The 23,099-nt window shown below is 46.8% G+C and overlaps 1 protein-coding gene across 1 annotated transcript in view; it reads right to left on the bottom strand.

Annotated features, from left to right (window-relative positions):
• PPM1F (protein phosphatase, Mg2+/Mn2+ dependent 1F) overlaps positions 1-23,099 on the bottom strand; it is a 413,152-nt gene that overhangs the window by 265,847 nt on the left and 124,206 nt on the right. Inside the window, exon 4 of the mRNA XM_069619983.1 lies at positions 17,931-18,133. Within this exon, the coding sequence (XP_069476084.1) occupies positions 17,931-18,133 (203 nt within the window). The remainder of the gene's footprint in view (positions 1-17,930; positions 18,134-23,099) is intronic.

The raw sequence follows: 23,099 nt of genomic DNA, 5'->3' as shown, positions 1-23,099 counted from the left end.
ATGGCGTCGACGAAGTTGCTCGATTTAGACAATTTCTGCCTTTTATGAGGGATCGGAGAAACACTCTATCCTCGAGGATCTCTAGACGATTTGTCGACTCGAGTTTTATGGGTACTACTGGGCTTTACCGCCGTAGTTCCCGACTTCCCTGCGTCGTCCTGTGGAGCGACCGGAGTCTGGCTTTTCTGAGGTTTCTTTGAAGGGGTCGAGGCCGCGTTCTCAAAGACCTGCATCATTTTTCTTCTAAAGCTCTCCCATCTTGAAGGGGAATCTGATCTTGTTGGACATTGAACCAATTCCGTCAATGTATCGGATGATGACGATGGAGATCTACGTCTCCTTTTTAGCTTTTTAGAAGACGAAGAAGATTGTCTCGACCTGCTACGAGATCGGGATCTCTTCGAATGTTTATGACGTTCCGATTCTTTTGAATCGGACGATTTCTTATGTTTTTTTGACAAGGCTTTCGAAGAGCCCTTCGACGCCTCCCGCCCCACCGCTAACTTACTTTTCCTCTCACAGAGGGCCTTCAACGTCATTGACTGACAGGAGCCACAGTCGCCGGTTGGATGGTCTGAGCCCAGACACCAAAGACAGATACAGTGAGGATCGGTGATAGACATCTTCGACCCGCAGTCGATACTCTTCTTAAACCCAGTTTTGGGAGTCAAAGCGGTTGATGAAGAAGACATTTTCTTGACAGAAAATCTCGAAGCGTGCCGTTCACGAGAGCGAAGCAATCGGAAAAACGGAACTGAAGCCAACGGGCACGGCTTGAGGTACTTCTACCATCAGGGACGTCGACGCGGTACGGAGCCCGTCGAGGGACAGTCGATGCCACGACCCCGAGCACAGCACCCTCTGCTGAAATTTTTTTCCGAAGCAGCGAAGCTGGCGATGATGAATTATCACAAGATGAGGAATACGTGGGAGGACACAATCCATTCGAAACCACCTTACACACCACATGAACCAGACTAGAGTACCTGTACATTTTATTGTGCAACTCCTTACAATAGCCCTGTCCAAGAATGTTTTCCTATCCGATGGGCTATTCTATTTCCAGGTCTGTGGCACAGTGATGGGGGTGGCCTTTGTCCCCAGTCTAGCGATTCCATATAAGGCAGCGTACAAAGAAAGCTATGTGTTCGCTAATGCAAATCTCTTCCGCCAACGGATCAAGAAATCAATGACATCTTTATCGGACAGGGAGACCAGTACACTTTTGAGGGAATTCCCATGCCTGGCTAAATGCCAGGACAACGGAAATACAATTGACTATGTGCAGCAGTCCCAATTCTATTAACTTCCTGGACCTAACCATTGCAAACAGTGATGGGAAACTATATGCACCCTATACAAAAAGAGCACGGACAGGAATATGCTACTGCATTTTGAGAACCATCTCCCATACGGACAATATTTACGTATCTGCAGAAATTGTTCACAAGTGGCCGATTACCAACATCACGCTGATGAATTAGAGGAGACTGAGATCAAGAGGCTGCCCTAAACAACTGTTGAACTCGAAAAAGAGGGCCATGTCCACACCCAGAACCCAGAAACAGAACTTTGGCTGAGACTACTCTAACTTGTGCAACAACATTTGGCCCAGAAACATGCAAAATAAGATCCATAATCAAAATTCTGGCCTATTGTACATACATATTTGCCAGGAGAACCACTACCCCAGATGACGTTGAAAAGGTCTAAGAACTTGAGAGAATGCCCGACACATTTGGGGATGAAGAAACAGGAAACCAGGAGCTCCCTTTGGAACCTAAGGGAAATAATAGGACATCATCCCTGCAGCAACAACACAGTATGCAGGTTTACCATTAAAACGAAAACTTTCAAGATAGCACAGAAAGACTGGTCTGAGACACTTCACAAGCTGCAAAAAAAAGCAGAGTGATCTACGTGATTCAGTACCCATGTGGATTATGCTATGTGGGACAAACAGCCCTGCCAGTGAATTAAAGAATTGGCGAACACAGCTCAAATATCAGACACAGGGATCACACTGCTCCACTTGTCGCACACTACATACAATTTCAGCATGGGCCGGATAACTGCCTCTGGTGGGTGGTGGAGCTGGTGAACATAGGCAGGGGTCCTAAGAGGGATCAGGGCTGAACTGGCAGCCTGCGAGAATCGTCTGAAAGGCTTAGAATGTGAAGCAGAGTTCCTTACGGACTTGGGGCTCGAGGCGCCTTTTCAGAAGGAATTGGGGGTGTTCGGGGAGATGGTATAGAGGGAGGTGCGATCCCTTAATCGTAATGCTGCAGTGAGGCAATATGGCGAAGGGCAGAGGTTGGGGAGATTACAAATGCGCATGATAAGATCAGATACCGCAAGGTCCCATATCACAGCTATAAAGGCACCAGAAAGGGGGGCTTTGCACACGGATGACGAGATTGCAGGAGCATTGGTGAATTATTAGAGCGCACTATACTCGTCCAAAACCATTATAGCCAAGTGATTCAGGACAACTATTTAGACCAGGTAGGGCAGTATTGGTTGGCTCAGGAATAGAGGGATATGCTGGGCAGACCGCTGACTGAGCAGTAGATACATGCGGCCGTTGAATCAATTCCCACTGGGAAAGCTTCTGGCCCGACGGCCTATCAGCAGATTTTTATACAGCTTATGCAACACTCGTTCCCCACATGCTAAACATGTATCAACAGGCATTGCACGAGGGTGGCCTCCCAGTCTCGATGAGGGAGGATGTGGTCACCTTGTTATTAAAGCCGGGAGAGTGTGCTGAAAACTCTTCATCCCATCGGCCGATTTTGCTGATAAACCTCGATAACAAGGTAGTGGCTAGGGCATTGGCAAACATACTGGCCCTGTTAATGGCTAGATGTGTCCTAGCGGACCAGGCAGGTTTAATACCCGGTAGGGCCACATCTTATGGATTGCACAGGGTATTCACCCTTCTTTCAGTATTAGAACAAGAAACCCTGTAGTGGCTGCCCATTCAATGCCGAGAAGGTGTTTGAGTCAATAGAGTGGCCTTTTCTGTTTTCAGTTCTTCAGCATATGGGTATGGGGGAGAGCTTTATTGCATTGGTTTCGCTGCTGTATAGGGACCTAGTGGCAAAGCTGCGTGTGAATGGCAGGGTTTCTGATCCCCATCAGGATGGGAAGAGGCCTAGGCAAGGGCGCCCTTTGTCTCCCCTTCTGTTCGCCCTCACGGTGGAGCCCATGGCGGAGCTGGTCCGATAAAGGCACATTCAGAGGAGAATAGGTTTGTTTACTCACAAGCTGATGATTTCTCTATATGCGGACAACCTGATATTGTTTATTATGACCCCAAAATACACCAAGCACCAGTGAGGGCCGATATATTGGAATTCAGGCGTTTCTCAAAGCTTAATTTCAACCCTGCTAAGTCTATGTTGTTCCCATTGACTGACAGAATCAAATGGTTCCAAGACGGGTTGAACTTTCCGTTATCTCAGAGTGATGCTGGCCCAAAGTCCAGAGGTGTTATACCAGGACAATTATGGGAAGAAATGAGCCCAGACCGAGGAGTCCCTTGAGAGATGGAGGAACTTGTCCCTGTCTCCATTTGATTGAATACCGTTAGTAAAAATGGTCATCTTGCTCAGGTTTCAGGTTTCTATACACCTTCCTTAATGTGCCCATAGTGGTTCCCCCTATATTTTTAGATCATTGAAGGTGTTAATTACGGGCTTTATGTGGCAAGGGAGGCAGGCGCGGGGTGTGCTGGAGCAAGTTGGTTGCACCCTTGGAAAGGGGGGGGTCCTTGTGCTACCCAATCTGGAGGCTTACTGGGTAGCTGTGCATGCTTCATCTCTTGCTTACTAGCATGACCCTGTCCCAAACAGGTCGCATATTCAGAATGAGAGAGCGATGGCGGCACTGTCGCTCCAGAGAGCCGTGGTTCTCACTTCAGTGTGTGCCTATGCCTAAACCTCACAACATAGTAGAGATCACTGGTGGCAGATTGAGGGATTGCCGTTTTCCCCACTCCTTCCCGTCACGCATGTCCTGGGCTATCCAGTGACTGGGGAGAAGGTCTACACGCAGAGCATGGTTGGCTGGGTCTCTCTTGCTGGCAAGATCTATTCCCTAAGAGAAATTTATGATGCTTGAAAAATTCAAAGGGAAGAGCACGGCATCTGCGCTTGACATGTTTATGTACTTCAGGTTACGTGATGGGCTGAGGGATCGGTTCTCCTCCTTCCCCGTGGCCTCTGACCACTCTGGTCCTACACTGAGAGATAAGCACAGGGAGTGGGACCTAGATGGTGTCTAGGTTTTATGCCAGCATTGACAGAACAGCGAGGTGGGCGGACGACTCCGGCGGTAAATAGGAGAGCTCTCTGGGTTTTCCCATTCCAGATGATGCTTGGCGGTTCTGTTGTGCACAGTGTAAGAATCTCATGGTGGCAACAGTAAAGACAGACATAAGTGATCACAGTTCAAGGGTGTTTAATAAACCGTATATGCGTGTTGGAAAAACGCCTAATCTAAACCTAAATCTAAGATGGGAGCAAGCTACAACCATCAAATAATAAGGCAGTGCTAGTGGTGTCTTATCAAAATAAAAAGGGCATATACTAAGAAAAACCTATTGCCATTCCTTACACTAAATACACACAAAGAGCCTGGGATAAGATTCACAAGAAAAAAAAAAGTGTTAAAAAATGATAAGTCAGGATGCGTTAGCCAGGTTTCTCCCTTCCCCACATTTTGAGCACGGGACATGCTCAAGCTTTCCCAGCACGAGCCGATAGTTCTGCACTCAGCTATCGGAGCATTTGGTGGTTAAGTCTCTTTTCTACAAAAAGTCTCTTGCTGCTGAGAACCTGATGTATTCCAAAATAAACAAAAGTTCCTTTCTTCTTATACATTGGGTGATGCCTTTTCACCACTGGATATCCCTCTTCCGGATCAGATCCACAAATGTTCCTAGCAATATCAGGACCATCGGTAGTTCGGTTTCTTGCTTCCGAGGGCCTGATGGGTTCAAAATAATAAACAAAGTTCCTTCCCGATTGTACTTGGGGTGATAATTCTTCACCCCTGGATCCCCCTCTTCCGTGCTCAGTCCCTTCTGAAATGTTTGCCTTCCCTCCGTCGGGTTCACTACAGCCTTTGCAACACAATCTCATCTGTGACATTAACAAATCTTAATGTCTTTTTATACAGTTCACTATGGACATCCCTCTGCCGGGTTCACTCTTGTCAACTTTGTCAATCCCACAGTTTCTTGAAGAGTTCTTACGATGCAGGATTCACTTCGCTTAGCTTCACAATCATCTGTCGGTCAAAGACTTTCGACCGTGCAGAGGATTTTAATAGACCCCTTTATGACCACTTTGACCCCTTGCTCGTCTTTCCCAAAGCCTTCTGCTAGCCTTAATTTCAATAACTCCCTCTCCCCTGCACTTGCACATTCTCAATGTCACTGGGCCTAGTAAGATCGTCGTTTGTCCTCCCTAGTACCCCTCCCTTGCCTCGTCTTGCCAAATATTCCCCCGTTCTCTCTGATGCTACTTAATACTCGTTCCTTACCGGCACATGCGGATGAAATCCGCTTTCTCCTATCTGATCGCCGTCCGGCATTATTATGCCTGACAGACATGGCTTCAGGCTGGCTCAGCCCCAGCCCCAGCTCTTGTCCAGGCTATCCCCCCTGAATACCGCATTATACATTTGGACCGACAGTCACCCCAGCATGGGGGAGGGATTGCGGTAATCTATAGGTCAGAGCTCACGGTCACGCAGCTCGATTTTCCCCACTGTCTTGCCATAGAAGCCCTTTTATTTTTACGTGCATTATTTCTCATGTGGTCATGTGTTATTTTTAACTGGTCTATCGCTCCCCTGGTCTCCCCAGGAATTTTCCAGAACTCTTTTCAGACTTACAGGCAGACCTTCAAGGACAATATACCCATTTGGATGTACTTGGGTACTTTAATCTGAAATTCAATCCACCTAGGTCCCCGATCTTGAATCTTTTCTTCGATGGATTTGATCTTTGCCAAAGAAAGATTTCTAACTTTGCAGTCAATTGAACCTGTACTGTGGTTTGACCACTTCCCGATGACCTGTATGTGTGAAAAATCAGAGGTGCAGCGCAAGATTGTTGCTGGGAAAATCTGGCAGCACTCGTGGCACACCGCAGATATTCAGGGCTTGGTCTGCTTGGTCACTGCTAAATGTAAGTTGGCGCCGGCTGCCTCCCTCTGTCGACTGTCAAGCATTGCTTGAAGCAGCAGATACCGTGGCCCCGCTACGTCTCGTCCAACCTCGCAGTCTGCCATCTGAGCCCTGGTTCTTGGATTCTTTGAAAGCTGCACAGCTTGAATTAAGACAGGCTGAGCGCAAATGGCGTAGAGCCTATGATCCTTCTCTCAAGATACAATATAGGGCCTGCTCAGAAGCCTACTCTGTAGCCATTAAAGAAGCCAAAACACTGTACCTCACGAGGCAAATGGGGTCTTCATTATTTCAATCTAAGGCTCTTTTTCGGCAGTCAACTCTCTCTCATCAGCCAACCTGACTTCAACTGCGACACCCACCCAGGAACTGTGCGATGCCCAATCTCAATATTTTATCACAAAGATCACGACCATTCGTGCTAATATTTCTACTATGACAAGTACTCCGTCTAACAGGGAGAGCAACCCCCTCCTAACTGTGGACCCTTTTGGTCCAACGAGTTGGTCTTCCTTCCCCTTATTTTCGGAAAAGACAATACAGACTGCCATCCAAAAGATTAAGTTGTGTTCCCCCTCTGATGCTATTCCGCTGGCTGTTATGAAAAGATTTCTCCAGATATTTTGTCGGAGAGCACAGATGCCATCAACAATTCCTGTCAGTCATCCGCAAGAGATTAAGGCTGCTAGGGTAATTCCTCTCCTGAAGAAGGCCTCACTGTACCCCTCTGTCCTATCCAATTTCTCTTCTATGTCACCCCTACTTTCCACGTTCCGTGAATCCTCTCACATATTGGACCCAGCTCAATCCCGCTTCCGACCTGGAAGCGGCACAGAGTGTGTTCTGGTCTCTGTCCAGGACGATATGGCCAGGCTGGTGGACGGGGGTGGGCTGGGAGCCCTGATTCTGTTAGACCTGTCAGCGGCATTCAACACTGTCTACCAGGCCATTCTGCTATCCCGCCTTGCCCAGATGGTATATCTGGGCAGGTACTGGCCGGGTTCACCTCGTTCCTGGCGGATCGGATTTCATGCACCCCTTTCCATCGGTCCCTTCTCACCGTGTTTGTGGAGTGCCGCAGGGTTTCTCATTGTCTCAGATTCTATTTAATAGTTATATCTGGGCACTTGTGTGTCTCATGCGCTCCTTCAGCGTCCGTTGCTACTGCTATGCCGACGACACTCAGATCCTGATCCGTTTAGATCTTGATCGGCTGAGATGTCTTGCCTACGGGGGTGTCTGGCAGCCGTGGGGGATTGGATGAGCCACAACTGGCTTAAATTGAATGGAGACAAGAACGAGGTGCTGGTGGTGGGCTGTCCCCCTGATCCCTCACTCTGGGTGTCTTCCTTTTGGCCCTCCACTCCTGGCCCTCTCCCAGTCCCAGCAGAGAAGATGAAAAATCGGCATCACTTTCCATGGACAGTCAAGTAGCAGCCGTCTGTACACTTCCAGCTTAAAGTATTACGGAAAGTGCTTCTCATTATTCCGGCCCCTCTCCATCCACCTGTGGGGGCAGCAATGGAGTTATGCCGGCTGGATTACTGTAATTCTCTATATTTGGCACAGCCAAAAGGGTCTTGTCCAGCGGCTGCAACGATTACAAAACTTAGCAGCTTGTGTGAGCACTGGTGTGCCCTACAGTGCTCATATTTCTCCAGTGCTCCGGAACCTTCACTGGCTTCCGGGAGCCCAATGTGTTTGGTTTAAAGCACTATGCATTGTTCACTGAGCGCTGCATGCCCAGGGCGCTGAATTCCTCCAAGTGAAATTCACTCGCTATCTTCCGAATCGACAGCTGCAATCTGCATCGGCCGATTTGCTTACGGTGCATACCTATCGTCGTATGCGGCTCCGTGGACGAGCCTTCGCTATAGAAGCAACCGTGTTATGGAATGAGCTTTTGCTGACCATAAAGAGATTATCCAATCACCTGGCCTTCAGAAAGGCCATAAAGACATACCTATTTTAGGTGTATTGGGGTTGTTTGGACAATGGGGTTGTTTGGACAGGACTGTTTGACAAGCCCTCTAGTGCCAAGATACCTTAGGGTGACAGTGTGCTTTAGAAATGTATGTAACATTACATAACATACTAGCACAGCGCTAACAGCGCCAAGAAGCCCCCATTGGGTCCAATGAACCCAATGGGAAGGGGATTTACCTCCCCCTCGCAAACCGGGATCCGGCGCAATCCAAGTGTGGTAACACTAATAGCGTTGGGTGGTATCCCGGCGCAATTAGCGCTGGGATACTGCCCAACCCCGGACGGGGCCCTAGATCATTAGCTGTGAGAGTGGAGTTGATAGTCAGACTTAGGAGTGAGGAGTGAGTTCAGGGTGTCCTGTAGCCGGCAAGGATGGTTGGAGTGAGAGACAATGAGCATTAGATAGAATTCCTTTTTCACTCTATTAAGAGTGGACTTGAGAGTTCAGGGCAGAGAGGTAGAGTTGCAAGTCCTCATGTGAGTGGGCACATCTCCATTTGCACAACAGCCTATGAATGTCTGTGCAGAGACAGTATGAATGGGGTGACCCATGGTTATGAATGGGGTGACCCATGGTTGAGGACGCTGAGACTTAGCGGTGAAAGATAGCAGGGGGAAGAGGACAACGAGACATATAGTAGGGATTGGAAGCTGAAGAAGGCAGTGTTGGTGGAAGAGGCATGTGGGTGTGAAGGAGGAGAGGAAGAACTGTGGGTCTGAGAGAAAAGGGGGAATGGCAGAACGTTTATATTTCCTTTTAGTAATAGGTGAAGCAAATGGTGAGAGGGTGGGAAGGAAATGGTGGTGGAAACAATAGAGTGATCAAATATGGATGGTGTCACGGTAGTATTAGTGATTGAGAAACATGTGGAGATGAATGATGTGAAGATGGATTTCTAAACTCTGACCTGGTGGACAGAGGTTTAGGAGGCCACCCTAGTTTAGTGGAACTGGGGAACCTTCTAGACAAGCCAGACCAATCAAGGTAGTTTAGGGGCGGTGAAGACTAAGTCTAAGGTGGGGCGAGTGATCGGAAGCCCACAATGAGCACAGTAACGAGACACAGATTACTCTTTAACAGGTGTATATCAAAAATACATACACATTTATTATAGGCCTTATATTTAAACATGAATAACCACAGTAAGAGGACAAAATTACCCCACAAGCGTATCACTCAGTTACATATATACAATTGCTTTTCGCCTAATGCAAGATGGGGCTGAGGGGTTGGGGGAACACATCCACAACATGTAAGAGAAGGGGAGTTAACACAAGTATTGCATTGAGTGATCATCAGAATCCAACCCCTAACTTTAGCAGTTCAACCCTATGAAGTGGGGAGCCTTGAGCTCTAAAGTACAGCAGTGCGTTTGCAACGCACAGTCGTGATCAAGAGCAAAGACAGTACCTCTTCAGGGGGCTGTAGCAGTTCAGGAAGGGGTTTTAGGTGAAGGATAAGGTCCCTTGATTCGAGGAGGGTCTACCTTTGCAGGTAGAGCGACTTACAATGTTCGGAAATAGCTAGGGAGCACAGGTTAGCTCACCCAGCCAAGTGAGGATGCTTTTAGGAATTATTGTGTGTAAAAATGAGCCCGGGGCCACCGATAAGTGAATCAAGTACTCAGCACCCCTCGGCACAGGTCGGACCAAACTTTTCCAGTTTAGTCAAGGTCGCTTGAAGGTTTGAGCTCTGCAGTTTCTCTGCGATCCGGCTTTCAGCGGCTGCGGGACATGATGATCGTCTGTGATGGTACAGTAGTCTTTTCTCAGCTAACAAAGAGAGGAAGACAATTCCAATGCAGCAGGTTTCAGGATAAAAGAGGGCATCTAGGCAAAGCACCTACAGCGACCGCCGCCACAACATAGTGACGTGGGAATAACAAAGGCTCGCTGTGTGGCACACTCTTTGTTCGCAATCCAGAGAAGCCAGGACTATGAAATTTGGTGAGAAAGGGCACAGGACCACAAGCTAACGATTCCCCAAGACTCGGGACGGCCACGCTCCTATGCGATGTCCTGGATAGAGCTTGTCAGTTCGCTGGTCAGCCCAGGAACACTTCAGAGAAGGCTCTTTAAGCAGGAGATCAGGAGGTGCCGAGAGTAGTTCCCACTACCCCAAAGGGTTGAAGTGCCCTTGCAGGCCTTCAGGATCGATGGCAAAAGCAGAGGTCCGACAGAACAGCAGTGGAGTCAGGGTGCCAAGCCTTCCAATGCGTCTCCAGCGGTTCTACAGGTCTGCTTCAGTGTTTCATGATACTTGGCTCCTTCTGTAGTTCGGAGTGAACTTCAGTAGATCGACCTGGAATGGATGCAGAGCCCCTTCTCTTATCCAAGATTTGTTTTGCGCTCAAATCTGGGATAACCAATGGAAAATCTGGTCTCTTGCATGCATGCCAGGTGTCGGCTAATCATGGCCCACGGTGGCCTCAGTCATTCAGGCACACCAGACATCCTGGCACCAGTAGTGTGGGTTGGGACCGGACAGCCCTAATCCTCTTCCTGTGCACTAGCACATGTGCCATGCAGGAGCCAGCGAAAGATGCAGTTTTTGCAGAAGGCTGCATGCCCAAATAAGGAAGTACCGAGTCAGCTCTTCATCAGTGAAGGCTATGGAAAAGAAGGCTAAAGGACAGAACAAAAGGCTTCGTGGCACGGCCATTTTCGGCACTGGCCACAGTCAGGGAACAAATGCGATAAACGTGGTATGGTTTTATAAAAAGAAGTAAAAATACCAAGTAAAGTAAACTGCCGCCACCAGTTCGTCCTAGGCACACCAGTATAACCACCAAACTTCCTTGGAGGGTGTCTAGGGCCATAAAATGAAAAAGACCCCTTTGCGTGGTACAGTAAGGTACTTTGGCGCACAGATCTAAAGTTACCAAGAAATGGCAACATAGTCAAAGACTAAGGGAAACAGTTTCCCAGTACTGACCGTCTGAAGGACGTGTCAGTTTCCCTATAGCAAATGAGCAACAGCCCAGGGGAGCATGGCTGAAGGATGAGCTTGACTGGCTAGGCTAGGTAATTAAAACAAAAGCAAAACGTTTGAGGGCTGAGGGAGAGGGGGGTAATCCATAATATGGAGGGGAAATTACACCAAGAAAAATATTTGCTAACAAATAAGAGATCCAAAGAGATACCCCCTGTGTGGATAGGTAGGGTATGGATAGAGTGGAGAGCTGGTCACTAAGAAAAGACTCATGTTCAGATATCTGAGAATTGGTTGGAGAGGGAAGGTTAAAGTCAACTAAGAACTAAGAGAATTAGGTGATGTTTGCTGGACTGAGAATCAATGAGTTGCCCAAAATCATCAAAGAATGGTCCAGTGGAGATGATGTGAACTGGGTGAGGAAGCACAATAGTAGAGATGGTGAATTCAAAATAAGAGAACGTGGCATTGGAGATTTGTGAGGCATTGATGCAGGAAGGGAGCAGGTGTCCGACGCCTCTACCTCTGTCAGTCAATCTAAGCAAGAGAATGAAGGATAGTTTAGAGTCGTGAAGCGCCGCCATAGTGGCAGATGCAGATGGAGAAATACAGGTTTCAGTGATAGCAAGAAGGTCTAGGGGAAGAGAGCTGTAGTGAAAGTAGTCGGCGATAAAAGGAAGTTTTGTTGCATACAGACTAAGCATTCCAGAGTGCAATGTTCAGTTGATGAGTTAAGGAAGAGTAGAGCAGTTGAGTCTCGGAGGAAGGGAGGCGAGGTGGTTAGGTGTTATGTAGGTATGGTTAGATAGTCAGCTTTGTTAGAAGAAGGTGGAAGAGAGATGGAGTAGGGGGAGTTTTGAATTTTAGAATAGGAAAGGAGTAGGTTGTAGCTTGATTGGAGAAAACGTAGTGAGAGGTGAGTAGGAGAAGCAGTAGGAGTGAATGCTTTATAGGTGAGTAGCACAGTGTGGAGAGGAAGTACAGTAGGTAGCACAGTAATTAGGAAGTTTGGGGCTCACAGGTGCAACAGAGAAAAGTCAAAAGCAAAGGTTCATAGGTGAAGAGGAAAAGAGGCTTGTCAATGGCTGGTCTTCACCCTTCACTGTGCCACCCTCAACTCCCCTTCTCCCAAACATCCCCTACTTTGAAAGGATAAACAAACAGTCACAAAGGTTTGAAAACTTCGGTGGAAAAAAGTTAAAAGAAAGATCTCTTGACCAACATTGTTTACTGAACCGACTGACCGAAGGATAATGTGGTAATTAAATTACAATTTGAGAGTGGAAAAGTTATTTATAAATCAACAATTGTTTTTCATTTTAATCTGTGATGACTCAGATTCTAGGTTTAAATATTTTTCAACTTTAAAAACAAAATAAAAACAACTTGTTTTTACAAAAAGAGTCAATCTTTGTGTTGTAAAAATAGAAATGAGTCAGATTTCTTGTTTGCAGGCAGTTTTTGAGATGGATTTCCAAAATCAACCTTGGGTGGATTCTGAGAGTCCACCCTATGATGATGAACAAGGAGAAACTGACACTTTATTCCAACCCAATCAAGACAAGGTAGCAAGCGGCAAAGGCTTAGCCTCGGGAGTGCTGTGAAAGGTGCCTACGGCTGCACAGAGAACAATAAAGTTAGACGGGAAAGAACAAAATATGCAATGATTTACTAGGCCTTTAGATTAAACACACACACTTATTATAAAACAGATATATGCATTCATTTGTAAGTGAAGAAAGAAAGCATACACTTCAATAACCAGTGAAACACGGGTAAGTACTTATGTGCATGCAATTCAGTAAAGACACTTAAAAGTAACCACAAAATAGTTCCCCTAACACTTAGTCCAACCCCAAGATGGTTTGGGGGCATTGCGACCTAAAGTCACCAGTTTCAAAGTTGTACTTCACAGATGGGTTTATTAAGAGATTTGAAAATACCAGGGGTTATTATAAAGTCAAAACAGTAAAGTTCAGGTAAATAAAGTAACTCAATCCCAGTCACTGGGATAGACATGGGAAGGAATCCATGACAAGGCCTCCACCAACCAGAGTCTGGAAAGAGTGATTTAGTGACAGAACTTTACGTCTATGTAACCCTATGGAGAACAGGGAGTGGAGGCAGAAACATCTATTTAACTTACCCCCTAACTCCAACATCTTGAGAGACCACTGTTGAGGTTCCTGTTTCGTTGGCGACAGGTTTCTGTGCTTGGCGTGATGAATCCTGCAGACTCCTCACAAAGACCCTATCTAAAGTCTCCTCCCAGGTGGCCAGAGGAAGACAGACGCTTCCTAATTTAAACCCTGGGGTGGTATTAGCCGGAAGAATCACCTGGGAGGAGAAGGGCCCCAGGGGAACAGTAGGACTCTGCTGGATGAGACGCAGCATTTATCTTTCTCAAGGAAGGAAGTATCAGGGATACCAGAATATATAATGGCCTGTTCTCAAGAGAGCTTTATAGCTTTTGATTTCCCAATCTAACCATCTCAATGAGGGTGGAAACAATAATAAACAGTTAAGCATTTGAAGGAAGACAAGCCCTTTTAATGTCATGGACCCCGAAAGAGATGAAAGCTCCTATGAACTCCAAGGGATTATTAAAGATGCGTCTTTAAATACTACTAATTTAGATGCTAAAAATCCCCCATTTAAAATCAAATCCTTCATTTTATCCTTATAATACTCCTTTAGGGAATATAAATAAGGAAAGAAATAGAGTTGATCCGTTCATTAGAAAAACTGATTTTTACATTGTGAACTACAAGTCCTACAATTCCCAAAGTATTGCAAAGAAGAAGAGAGCTACAGAAGAACAAGACTGCCAGTTGGGCCTATTAGTGGCAATGACCCACACCTGAGGGAGACTGGACTGGGAGGCAAAAAAGGCCCCCTCAGGTTCAGCTATAGAGAGTAGCAGCAGGGGTGGAGGAGTTGTGCTGTCTCCATGTTACAGCAGAAGCGGAATCTGGAGGAAAGCTGAGACGCCAGGTCCACTGTTGTGTTTAGCAGTTGCCGGTCCCGAGAGGGTCTCTTCCTCTGGGGACCTTGATTGCAGAGGTTGCACGGCAGGAAGCGTAAGCCTTGAAAACTTTCCCCAAAGTAACAAGGGCTCCGGGGGTAGGCGAGCACCGGAGAGTCTCTGGAGCAGAGAAAGCTCCTTTTTTGAGTGCTGCGGGCTGCAGGGGACCAAAAAGGTAGAAGGTTGCTCGGCCGCGCAAAGTAGAAGGCCTGGAGGCAGCGGAGAGAACGCATGCGCACGCTAGACCTGGTGAGTTCACCATAGAATTGTGACCCCAGAGCGATCTGCGATTGCCCGCTGACCTAATGTAAAGAGAATAAAGGGGCAAAACAAACTTACAATACCAAACTAATGTATAGTTGAATAATAAGCTGGTTAAAAACCAGGCTGGTGTAATGAGGAGAAAGTGGCTGAATACGAACTGGACAAACAGACCAGGAAGGTGCGATTGTGTTTATGTGGGTCAGAATAAAAGCCAGCAACAAGAGAGGGCAATATTACAAGAATACAATACCAGCAACTATTGACAAAGCCAAAAGAGAATCCTACCAAGGAAAGTCAGAAAGAACTAACATTGCCAAATCCTAGAGGGGATAATTAAGAATGTAATTATTTGTAAAAGACATTGTCCTTATGCATAAGAGGAACTGGCTTAAACCAACATTGCCAAAACCAAAGAAGTGCAAAAGTGAGGGAGAACCATTGTCAGCATTTGGTTAATGAGGAAGTGGGGAAACACGAGTGGCACGGGGGCTGTCCTTCTGACAGATATGGAGTGGAGCAGAACCTGCATTGCGTATGGCATTCACAAGAATGCAACAAACAGCACCAGTGTGTTCCTTGTTTCGCCTGGAGAAATACCTAAACTTGAAGTTGTGAAGCAAGAAGAATTTCTAACTTGTTGGAAGCTAACTTTCATCACAGAAGTACTTGTAATTAGTAGTTCTGTTCTATCCTGGCAGGAGAGTACACCAGGACAGAAAACGTAGCACTAGGCCTGGCAGGTGAGTGGACCAGGTGGAAGTCTGAAGTACTGTGAATTGGTTAAAAGGCTTAAAGAAGGAGTTGCAGAACCACTAAAGTGTTTTTGTGAACTATTACAGAATCATTCCAAGAAATGAATATTACTGAAGCAAGTGTTGTGTGAACTGCTGTAGAATCATCTACAATTGTGTAAAAAATGGTTTTGTGAACTGTTGCAGAATTATTCCGACAAAGGCATCTCTGTTGATTCTAACAAACAAAGGAAGTAGTCTTAGTTAATGAGAAGAATTTGTTTTGGAGCTTTGTCACAGGTGGAAAGAGGAAAACCTTATTGAAAGTTTTTGAACTATTGGTTGAGTTTAAGTCAGTTCAGTAGAAATGTTGAAAGATATTTTGAAATAAAAACCTGCGATATCTGTTGTGTGATACAGGAGTTTAAGTCCGAACAAACAGAACTGTATTGGAACTTTTGTTGTCAAGTTGGAAACAAAAGAACTACATTGAAACTTTATTACAAGACAGGATTTCCTTATCCTTTTGGAACTGTAGAACAAAATCCTGCTTGAATCTGGGGAAGGGGAATTCATACAGAGTATGAAGAGAGACAGTTATCTAGTTGTGAACTTGACTGTTATATTTGTTGTCTTTGAACTGCCTTAAATTACTTTGTTGAGTTGTTGTATGGGCACATGTGAGGGACCGAAACCTTTTGTTAGAGCGTTTCCTTTGGTTTATTTTAGTCAAGGAAATCCTCGTCAGGATAGAGATAGATAGGCGTTTCTTCAACCTTTTGGGTTAATAAAATGGCATCTTTTGATAAATCTTCACCAAGTTGTCCTGCTCACATTTCTGACCCCTCGCATTGGTCCCGTTGAAGGAGGCCCGGGGGTCGCAGGTGCAGAGGTAACTTTCAGACGCAGGATTTAGTGTCAGTCAGTGGCAGTGTTTAGGAATCGGTTCCAGACACCTTCCTGCAGAACAACCAAATGAAGAAAGAGGATGACTTGAGCACACCACCTCAGGACACACAAGAGAGCGATTATGAGGAGTTGCAATGGGAATCATCATGATCAGGCGGCGACATGCGATCTTCCAGGGACGAACAAAGGATCAGGTCCTGCATTGGCTTCAGGTGATTGAATAAGGCTGAAAATGCATGAGCAGGTGTCTTCTTATACAAGTTGAAGATCTTCCAAAGTGCCACTGATGCACCCTTCATGGTGAAAACTGCAGCGCGTTAGGCCAGGAGACAGCTGGTCAGTCCAATGGTTGGCCCACTGACCCTTCAGAAGGCTCAGAAGCCACGAATCCTCAAGCAGCGGTCGAGACTGGTTGTTTTCGCTGGTCCAGGGATCGAAGCACCAACACGGTTCTTCTTGAGATCAGGCAGAGGAGCAGGACTTCACTGGAGTTGGTGCTGGTCAGCTGCAGGGGTCACACAATGATAGTCTACTGGCTGCTCTTCTTCGTAGAGAACTTGGCTCCAATGATGAGCTGTCGAATGGCTGCAGAAACCCTCCTTTTATCCAAGATTTGGGCTGGGCGCTCCCCCAAGCCCACCAATGGCAAGGATCTGCACCATTCCAACTAGCAGTGGCTAACCAAGCAGGTATAGCCACTGGCCACAACATCTGCCCAGCAACAGACATTCAGGCACCTGGTTGTGAACTGTGACTAGACAGACACCGCTCCCACATCTGGGCACACACACTGCTCCTTAGCTTGCAGCTTTCCCCGAGAAAGGGTATTCTATATATGGCATTTGCTGACCTGTGAGGGCAGGAAGAAAGCCAAATAATATGGCCAAAGAGCAAGCAAAAATCTTGTGGCACGGACAATTTAGGGTAATAGCCACGTTTAGTAGCCATAAGCGGTAAACGCGAATGTACAAACTAAAAATGACCCAAAAATGGTCAAATGGTATCTGCTGCCATCAGCTTGTTTTTAGACACACATAAAAGGAACCAAACATCCGTAGTGTAAAAGACTAGGGCGATACAAAGGTATCCCCACTGCACTGTAAGATGCAGTGTGTACTGCCAAAAGTTTCAAAAAAGGTAAAAGGTCAAAAGGAAAACAGTTTCCCAGTACTGATAGTCTGAAGGGCTGATCTGTTTCCCCATAAGATGTGAGCAAAAGGCCAAGGGAGTGAATCTGAAGAGTCCGGTCAGTGCCAAAACCAAAAAGTAAAAAGTTTGGTGGCCCATAGAATATGGAAGGAAAGTTTCCCAAAAGAGAAATCTTTTCTAACAGTAATCTCCCCCCCCCCCCCTCGGGTTTAATGCGATTACTTCGAAAATAATTTGTCGAATACGATTTTATTTTATTTTCTCCAATTCGATATGGCCACAAATACATGCAGGGGAGATTCCCTACCCCTACCCCCACCCCTCAACCCGGAGCCGCCCCCAAACATCCCCTTTATTTATTATCACGATTACCCACCCACATATATTTGCGGCCAATTGTGTAGTGATCCTAGTAGTTTTGCCAATGTTCCTAACCTCATGTATGGATTTAAACGGGGGTGCATAATACAACTGTGAATGGAGATGATAGATCAGCGATGCTGCTACACAGTATAAAAACACACCAAAGACTAATCTCAATAAATACCCGCCCCACCACCCCGCCAGACCACCCAAAATCTCAAACAATGGATACAACATACAAACGGACAACTCTCCCAAACCACTCTGCATCACCGCCCTTTCTACCCAATCACAAACACCAATCCTCATTCGTGCCCAATTGCAGAGCCTTTTCCAGCAGTATGTTAGAAATCACCCAATCGCAGAAGCTCACCTTAAGTCCGAAGAGCTGGTTGAACTCTGGAATGGCCACGTGCCTGTCCTCCATCTTCCTGCGGGTGTTGCGGATGGCGTGGATGGAAACGCGCAGGCGTGGGGTTGCAGGCTCGATGCTTGGAGGCAGCTGCTCTCGCCACTGCTGGCACACCAGGCGGAGCGCATTGTAGAAGAAACGCTGCAGGGGTTCTGCATCCAGCACTGGTGGCAGAGGGAGACATTGAACAACAGCCCTTTACGCGTGGCCAGCCACATCTGGGACCCAAGTGTGTGCATGTCTCACTGTGAGATTGGGCAGCTAAGAGTGTCCTCGGGCACGCAGAAGACCGCTACAGGAATCGTCCGCACAGATAAGGGCCCATTAACCCCAAACTCGTGTGGACCTTTTGAATACATTTTCGACATCAGGGTTCTGCAATATGTGGATCCCCAGAATTTGGACTACGACTGCCAAAATCTCGCAACAGTGACTTAACTGGCTAGTGCGGATGGGAGTTGCATTCCACAACAGCTGGCGAGGCAAAGCGTTCATATGCCAGATCTGCAGCTGGAGTAAAGGCGCTTTCACTGCATGGCTGGCTGCACGCCAGAAAATGCCACTGCCAGCAATGGCCCTAACATGCCTGCAAATAGAAAGCATGTACTGCCTGCTCGAAAACCTGGAAGACGGGCAGGATGCAGAATTTAAAAATGACACTGCAGAAAAGCAAGAGCAAACACTAAAATAAAAATATCCCATTTCAACAATGTTAGACAACTAAATCTGAACGGACATGCAGGGTTAAGCAAGTATGGAAGAGTTTTAAAAACAGATCCTACACGAGAATATGCGAAAACGTGCAGCTGTGCAAAGGAAACCACAAACCGGTATTTTTCTCGGTTTTCTGGCAGAGATGTTTACTGTACGAGGCAGAAAAGAGGCAGTTTAAGAAGTGCAGGGGGTAGTCATAGGCTCATAGCACCTTGACACGTGTTGCAGCACATCCTACAAAGGATGCAAATTACATTTTAGGATTCTGTCGGTGCCTCTCCCTGCACAGTCAAATAGGCATCGAGAATCGATATGTTCTTTCAGCTTCCGTTGAGTGTGGCTTAATGTGGCCCAGCAGACGTGCACTCCACTCCTTAGCATACACCCTCTGGGCCATGGCACATATATTTGCCGTACTATGCAAACTGGCATCTTGCATTCCCCACCCTACCCCCGTGTCAAGAGCCAACTTTTTGTGCTTCGTAGGACAGTCTGGTGCCTCATCACACGGTCACCCAGCCTTGCCCTGTGCTAGAACAGGCCATCTGACAGATGCCAAAATGTGTTACCGCATTATCATACTGTACTTCAGACTGAAATGTGCTCGAATGCAGGCGGGAGAAGCCAGCTCTGCTAGATGCTGCATTTAGGACGGGATGGAGCGGTTATCCGCCTAGGAAGACCGACAACTATTTGTAATGCCACTAGAGGGCACCAAACACTTTATAAACTAAAGGAGACGCTTACTTATCACAAAGGGAAACAGTTCTGCACTCAACATACATTTGTTAAATGTTATTTATAGCGCGGCTATACACAAGCGTTTAATCTTCTACAGATTAGCACAAATACATAAAGTGAGCAGCGATACTGTACAGATCCAAGTGCAACGGGGAAGTGAGTAAACTCCGACGTGACTACTAACAAATCGCTCAGAAGGGCGTGATGGGGAGGGCATAAAAGGAGAGGGGTCATGGAAGGAAAAGCTGGGTAGAAGGGCGATGCAGTGGAACAAGGGGAATTCTGGGAGGCATCCATAGGTTAGGTTATTGGGTCTTATCTATGTGGCTTCGGACTTCTTTTGGTCTCTTGGCGTTCTGTTATTAACTAGGGTACTGGCCTGTATACACAGGGAAAAGTGCAGGTTTTCATTAACACAGTAGGACCACTGTAGATCCTAAGCCTGCAGCTCCCTCTAGCGGTGACAACCGGCAAAGCTATGCAAATTGGTTCACTGTATATACTTAGGCCACAGCTCCCTCAAGCAAAGCATTCTGTGCGTTCGGGAGCCTCTACTGCGCATGACGGCTCCGGACAAACATACATCTGGCCTTTTATTATATTATATTTGACATACATTACTCACTGTAATCATATGTCTGATGGTTGTACCTGCTTAGATTCACAGGCTGCGCATATTGTCCGACAACCAGTGTTAATCGCGGAGTATTGCATCTTTTTTTCAAAGATCGAAAAGAGACGTCAACATGGGCGTGACTGCAACACTATCCCTAACGTGACGTGTAATGTACCCAAAACCGTTCACGCGTTGAGGTCCCACCGGTTATTTTTCTTCTGCCGTGAGGGAGCCTTACAGAGGCGTGAGAGAGTACAGACGAAAGTAGGTGTGAGATGTCTATGTTCCTTCTACTCCAAGAGGTGAGGAAGGGTGGGTGCATGTGAATCTAAGCAGATGCAACCATCAGAAATATGATTACTGTGAGTAATGCATGTCTTCTGATGTTTTGAAATCTGTTTAGATGACAAGCTGTGCATAGATAAGTGAGTAGTACCAGGTGATGGTGGGAAGTGTGAAGGAACAGTAGCAAAGAGATTTCTTAGTACTGCCTGTCCCACCTGAGAATCAGACATTGAGTGTGTGTCTAAGCAGTAGTGTTGGGTGACAGTATGAACAGAACTCAAGGTTGCTGTTTTGCAAATGGAATCTAGAGGAACAATTACAATGAATGCTATGGTAGCCCTTGTGCCCCGAGACAAGTGAGCTCTAGGCGCAAAGGGTACATCTCTCTTGGCAAGAGAGAAACACAGTGTTATGCAATTTATAATCAGTTTGGAAAAAGCGTATTTAGAGACAGGGTCCCCTTCTCTACCAGCTGCCACAGAGATAAAGAATTGGTTTGTCTTTCTTAGTGGCTTAGTCTTTCCAAGGTAGAATATTACGGCTCTCCTCATATTTAGTGCATGTAGGCTTCTTTCTGCCAAGCTAGTGTAGTTTTGATTGATTGGTTCAGTTCCAACAGACTGATGTGATTGGATGTTACTGTTTGGGACCATACGCTGTGCGCCGTCTGTTGGAGGGTGTGGGCCACCCACTCCAACAGAGATGCGTCCGTGGTGAGAGTGGTCTCTACTGCGGCGGTGGTGAAGGTTTTCCCCTGCAGAAGGTTTTCCCTTGACCACCACTGCAGAGACTGAACGAGGGTTGTCGAGACAACCACTAGATCATTCCACTGGCCTCTGGCCTGACACCATTGGGTCAAGAGCCACTCCTGATGGGGCAGATGCGCACACAAGGGTGAGGTAAGAAGATGCAGAAAGCCATCATCCCCAGAAGGCACATGGCCTTGTGAACGGTTACGCAGCGATAGGCTACATAATGAGGGACCTCGAATAGCACGTTTTGAACCCTCTCGTTGGAGGGGAAGACGAGCCAGTCTTCTGTCCGAATCAAGGCCCCGAGAAACTGCTCGACTTGGCTGGGGTCCAGACTTGACTTCTTCTCGTTTATAGAGATTCCTACATTGAATAGGATATCTTCTGTCTTCTGGGTATCTCCCCAGACATGTTCCGTACGAGTCTCTGGTTATAAGCCAGTAGTTGAGGTAAGGGTACACAGAGATGGACTGCCTGCGCAGATGAGCCGCCACTTCCGCTGGTATCTTTGTAAACATCCTTGGGGTTGAGCCAACACCAAAGTAGAGACCCTTGAACTGATAGTGTGTGTCCTCTATCTTGAACCAGAGGTACTTTATGTGCACTGGCACCATTCAAATATGAAAGTATGCAGCTTTCATGTCCAATGTGGCCATGTAATCCCCCTGCCGCAGCAACAGGATTACTTCCTGAAGAGTTGTCACCCTGAATTTCTTATGTTTGACATACTTGTTTGCAGGACGTTGATCTAAAACAGGGCACATGGTTAGATCCTTTTTGGGTACACGGAAGTATACTGAATAAATACCTTTGTTTACCTGGAGATGAGGGATGACTTCGATGGCGCCCTTTTCCAGAAGTACCTAGACCTCGTCTAAGAGAATGCGCAGATGGTCTGAGGACAGTCTATTTCTAGTTGATTAGTAGTGGGGTAGATGGAGGAATTCGATGCAGTACCTCTGGGAGGTCTTGAGTACCCACTGATCTCATGTGATCCCCACCCACAGGTGGGTAAAAGATGTTAGATGTCCCCCTACGAGGGAAGCGCGGGAGGGGGCCTGTAACGCTGAGTCACTTGGGAGGTGAAGGCCAGGGAGCCTCTGGTGGCAGAGTTTCTTTCTGCCTCTGCCCTTTCCCCAATAAAATCCTTTTTGTTGAGGGGAACTGGATGAAGTGCTTGACCGAGATTTGATTAAGCGATCTTAAAATCTCATGCTCTTTCTTGGCGGTCTCCAGAGCCTCATCAACCGCTTTCTCAAAAAGGTGGCTTCCTCAACCAGCTTGTTGATCAGGGAGGCTTGAGTCTACAGTTTAAAGCCTGCATTTTTAAGCTGGGCATGGCGTTTGAGAAGGGTCCCCAGGGCAAGGAAACACCCTGCAGTTTCGGCAGAGTCCAAGTTATTTTTAAGAATATTCTGGGTGATTTGCCGTCCTTCTGCAACCACGGCCAAAAAGGGGGGTGCAAGCGGGTTCTGGGACCTCTTGGACGAGACCCCACTGAACGTCACTATATCTCGCTAGGAGCGTGGTGTTGTTGGCTAGTCTGGTGGAGAAGGCGGCATAAGTGGTGACTGCCTTTTCAAGTGCATACAATTTCTTTCAGTCCTTGTCTGGAAGGCATTCAGACGAGGACAGTGGTACCCCAGCCCTCTTCCGTGTAGTATTGACAACCAGGGAGTCTGGGATGGCATGGCCCCTGATGTACAGCTGGTCTGAAGGACAGGGGCCCAACATTTTCTCCACACAGAGATTACCCGCATGTGTGAACGATGGCGTGAGGAATGAAGGGGCTAGACGCTTCTTGATCGAGTTCAACAAGGTCATGGCTTGGCTGAGCGCAGTCTTTTCCTTAAGGATGTTCTCCAAGAAGTCTGAATCAGGGGCGGCTTCTTATGTGGTAATTTGAAAGTAGTCAGCAGCCCTCGTTAGAAGGTTATTGAACATCATCTGGTCACAAATAGGCGAGTCTCTGGTCTGAGGAGTAGGAGGAGTATCTAGAAAAATGTTGACTCGGTCAGAGTC

The sequence above is a fragment of the Ambystoma mexicanum genome, chromosome 10, assembly GCF_040938575.1.
Source record: "Ambystoma mexicanum isolate Mex_15411 chromosome 10, UKY_AmexF1_1, whole genome shotgun sequence".
NCBI lineage: Eukaryota > Metazoa > Chordata > Amphibia > Caudata > Ambystomatidae > Ambystoma > Ambystoma mexicanum.
Note: the sequence above shows the minus strand (reverse complement) of the source record. Positions and strands in the feature narration are given on the sequence as shown.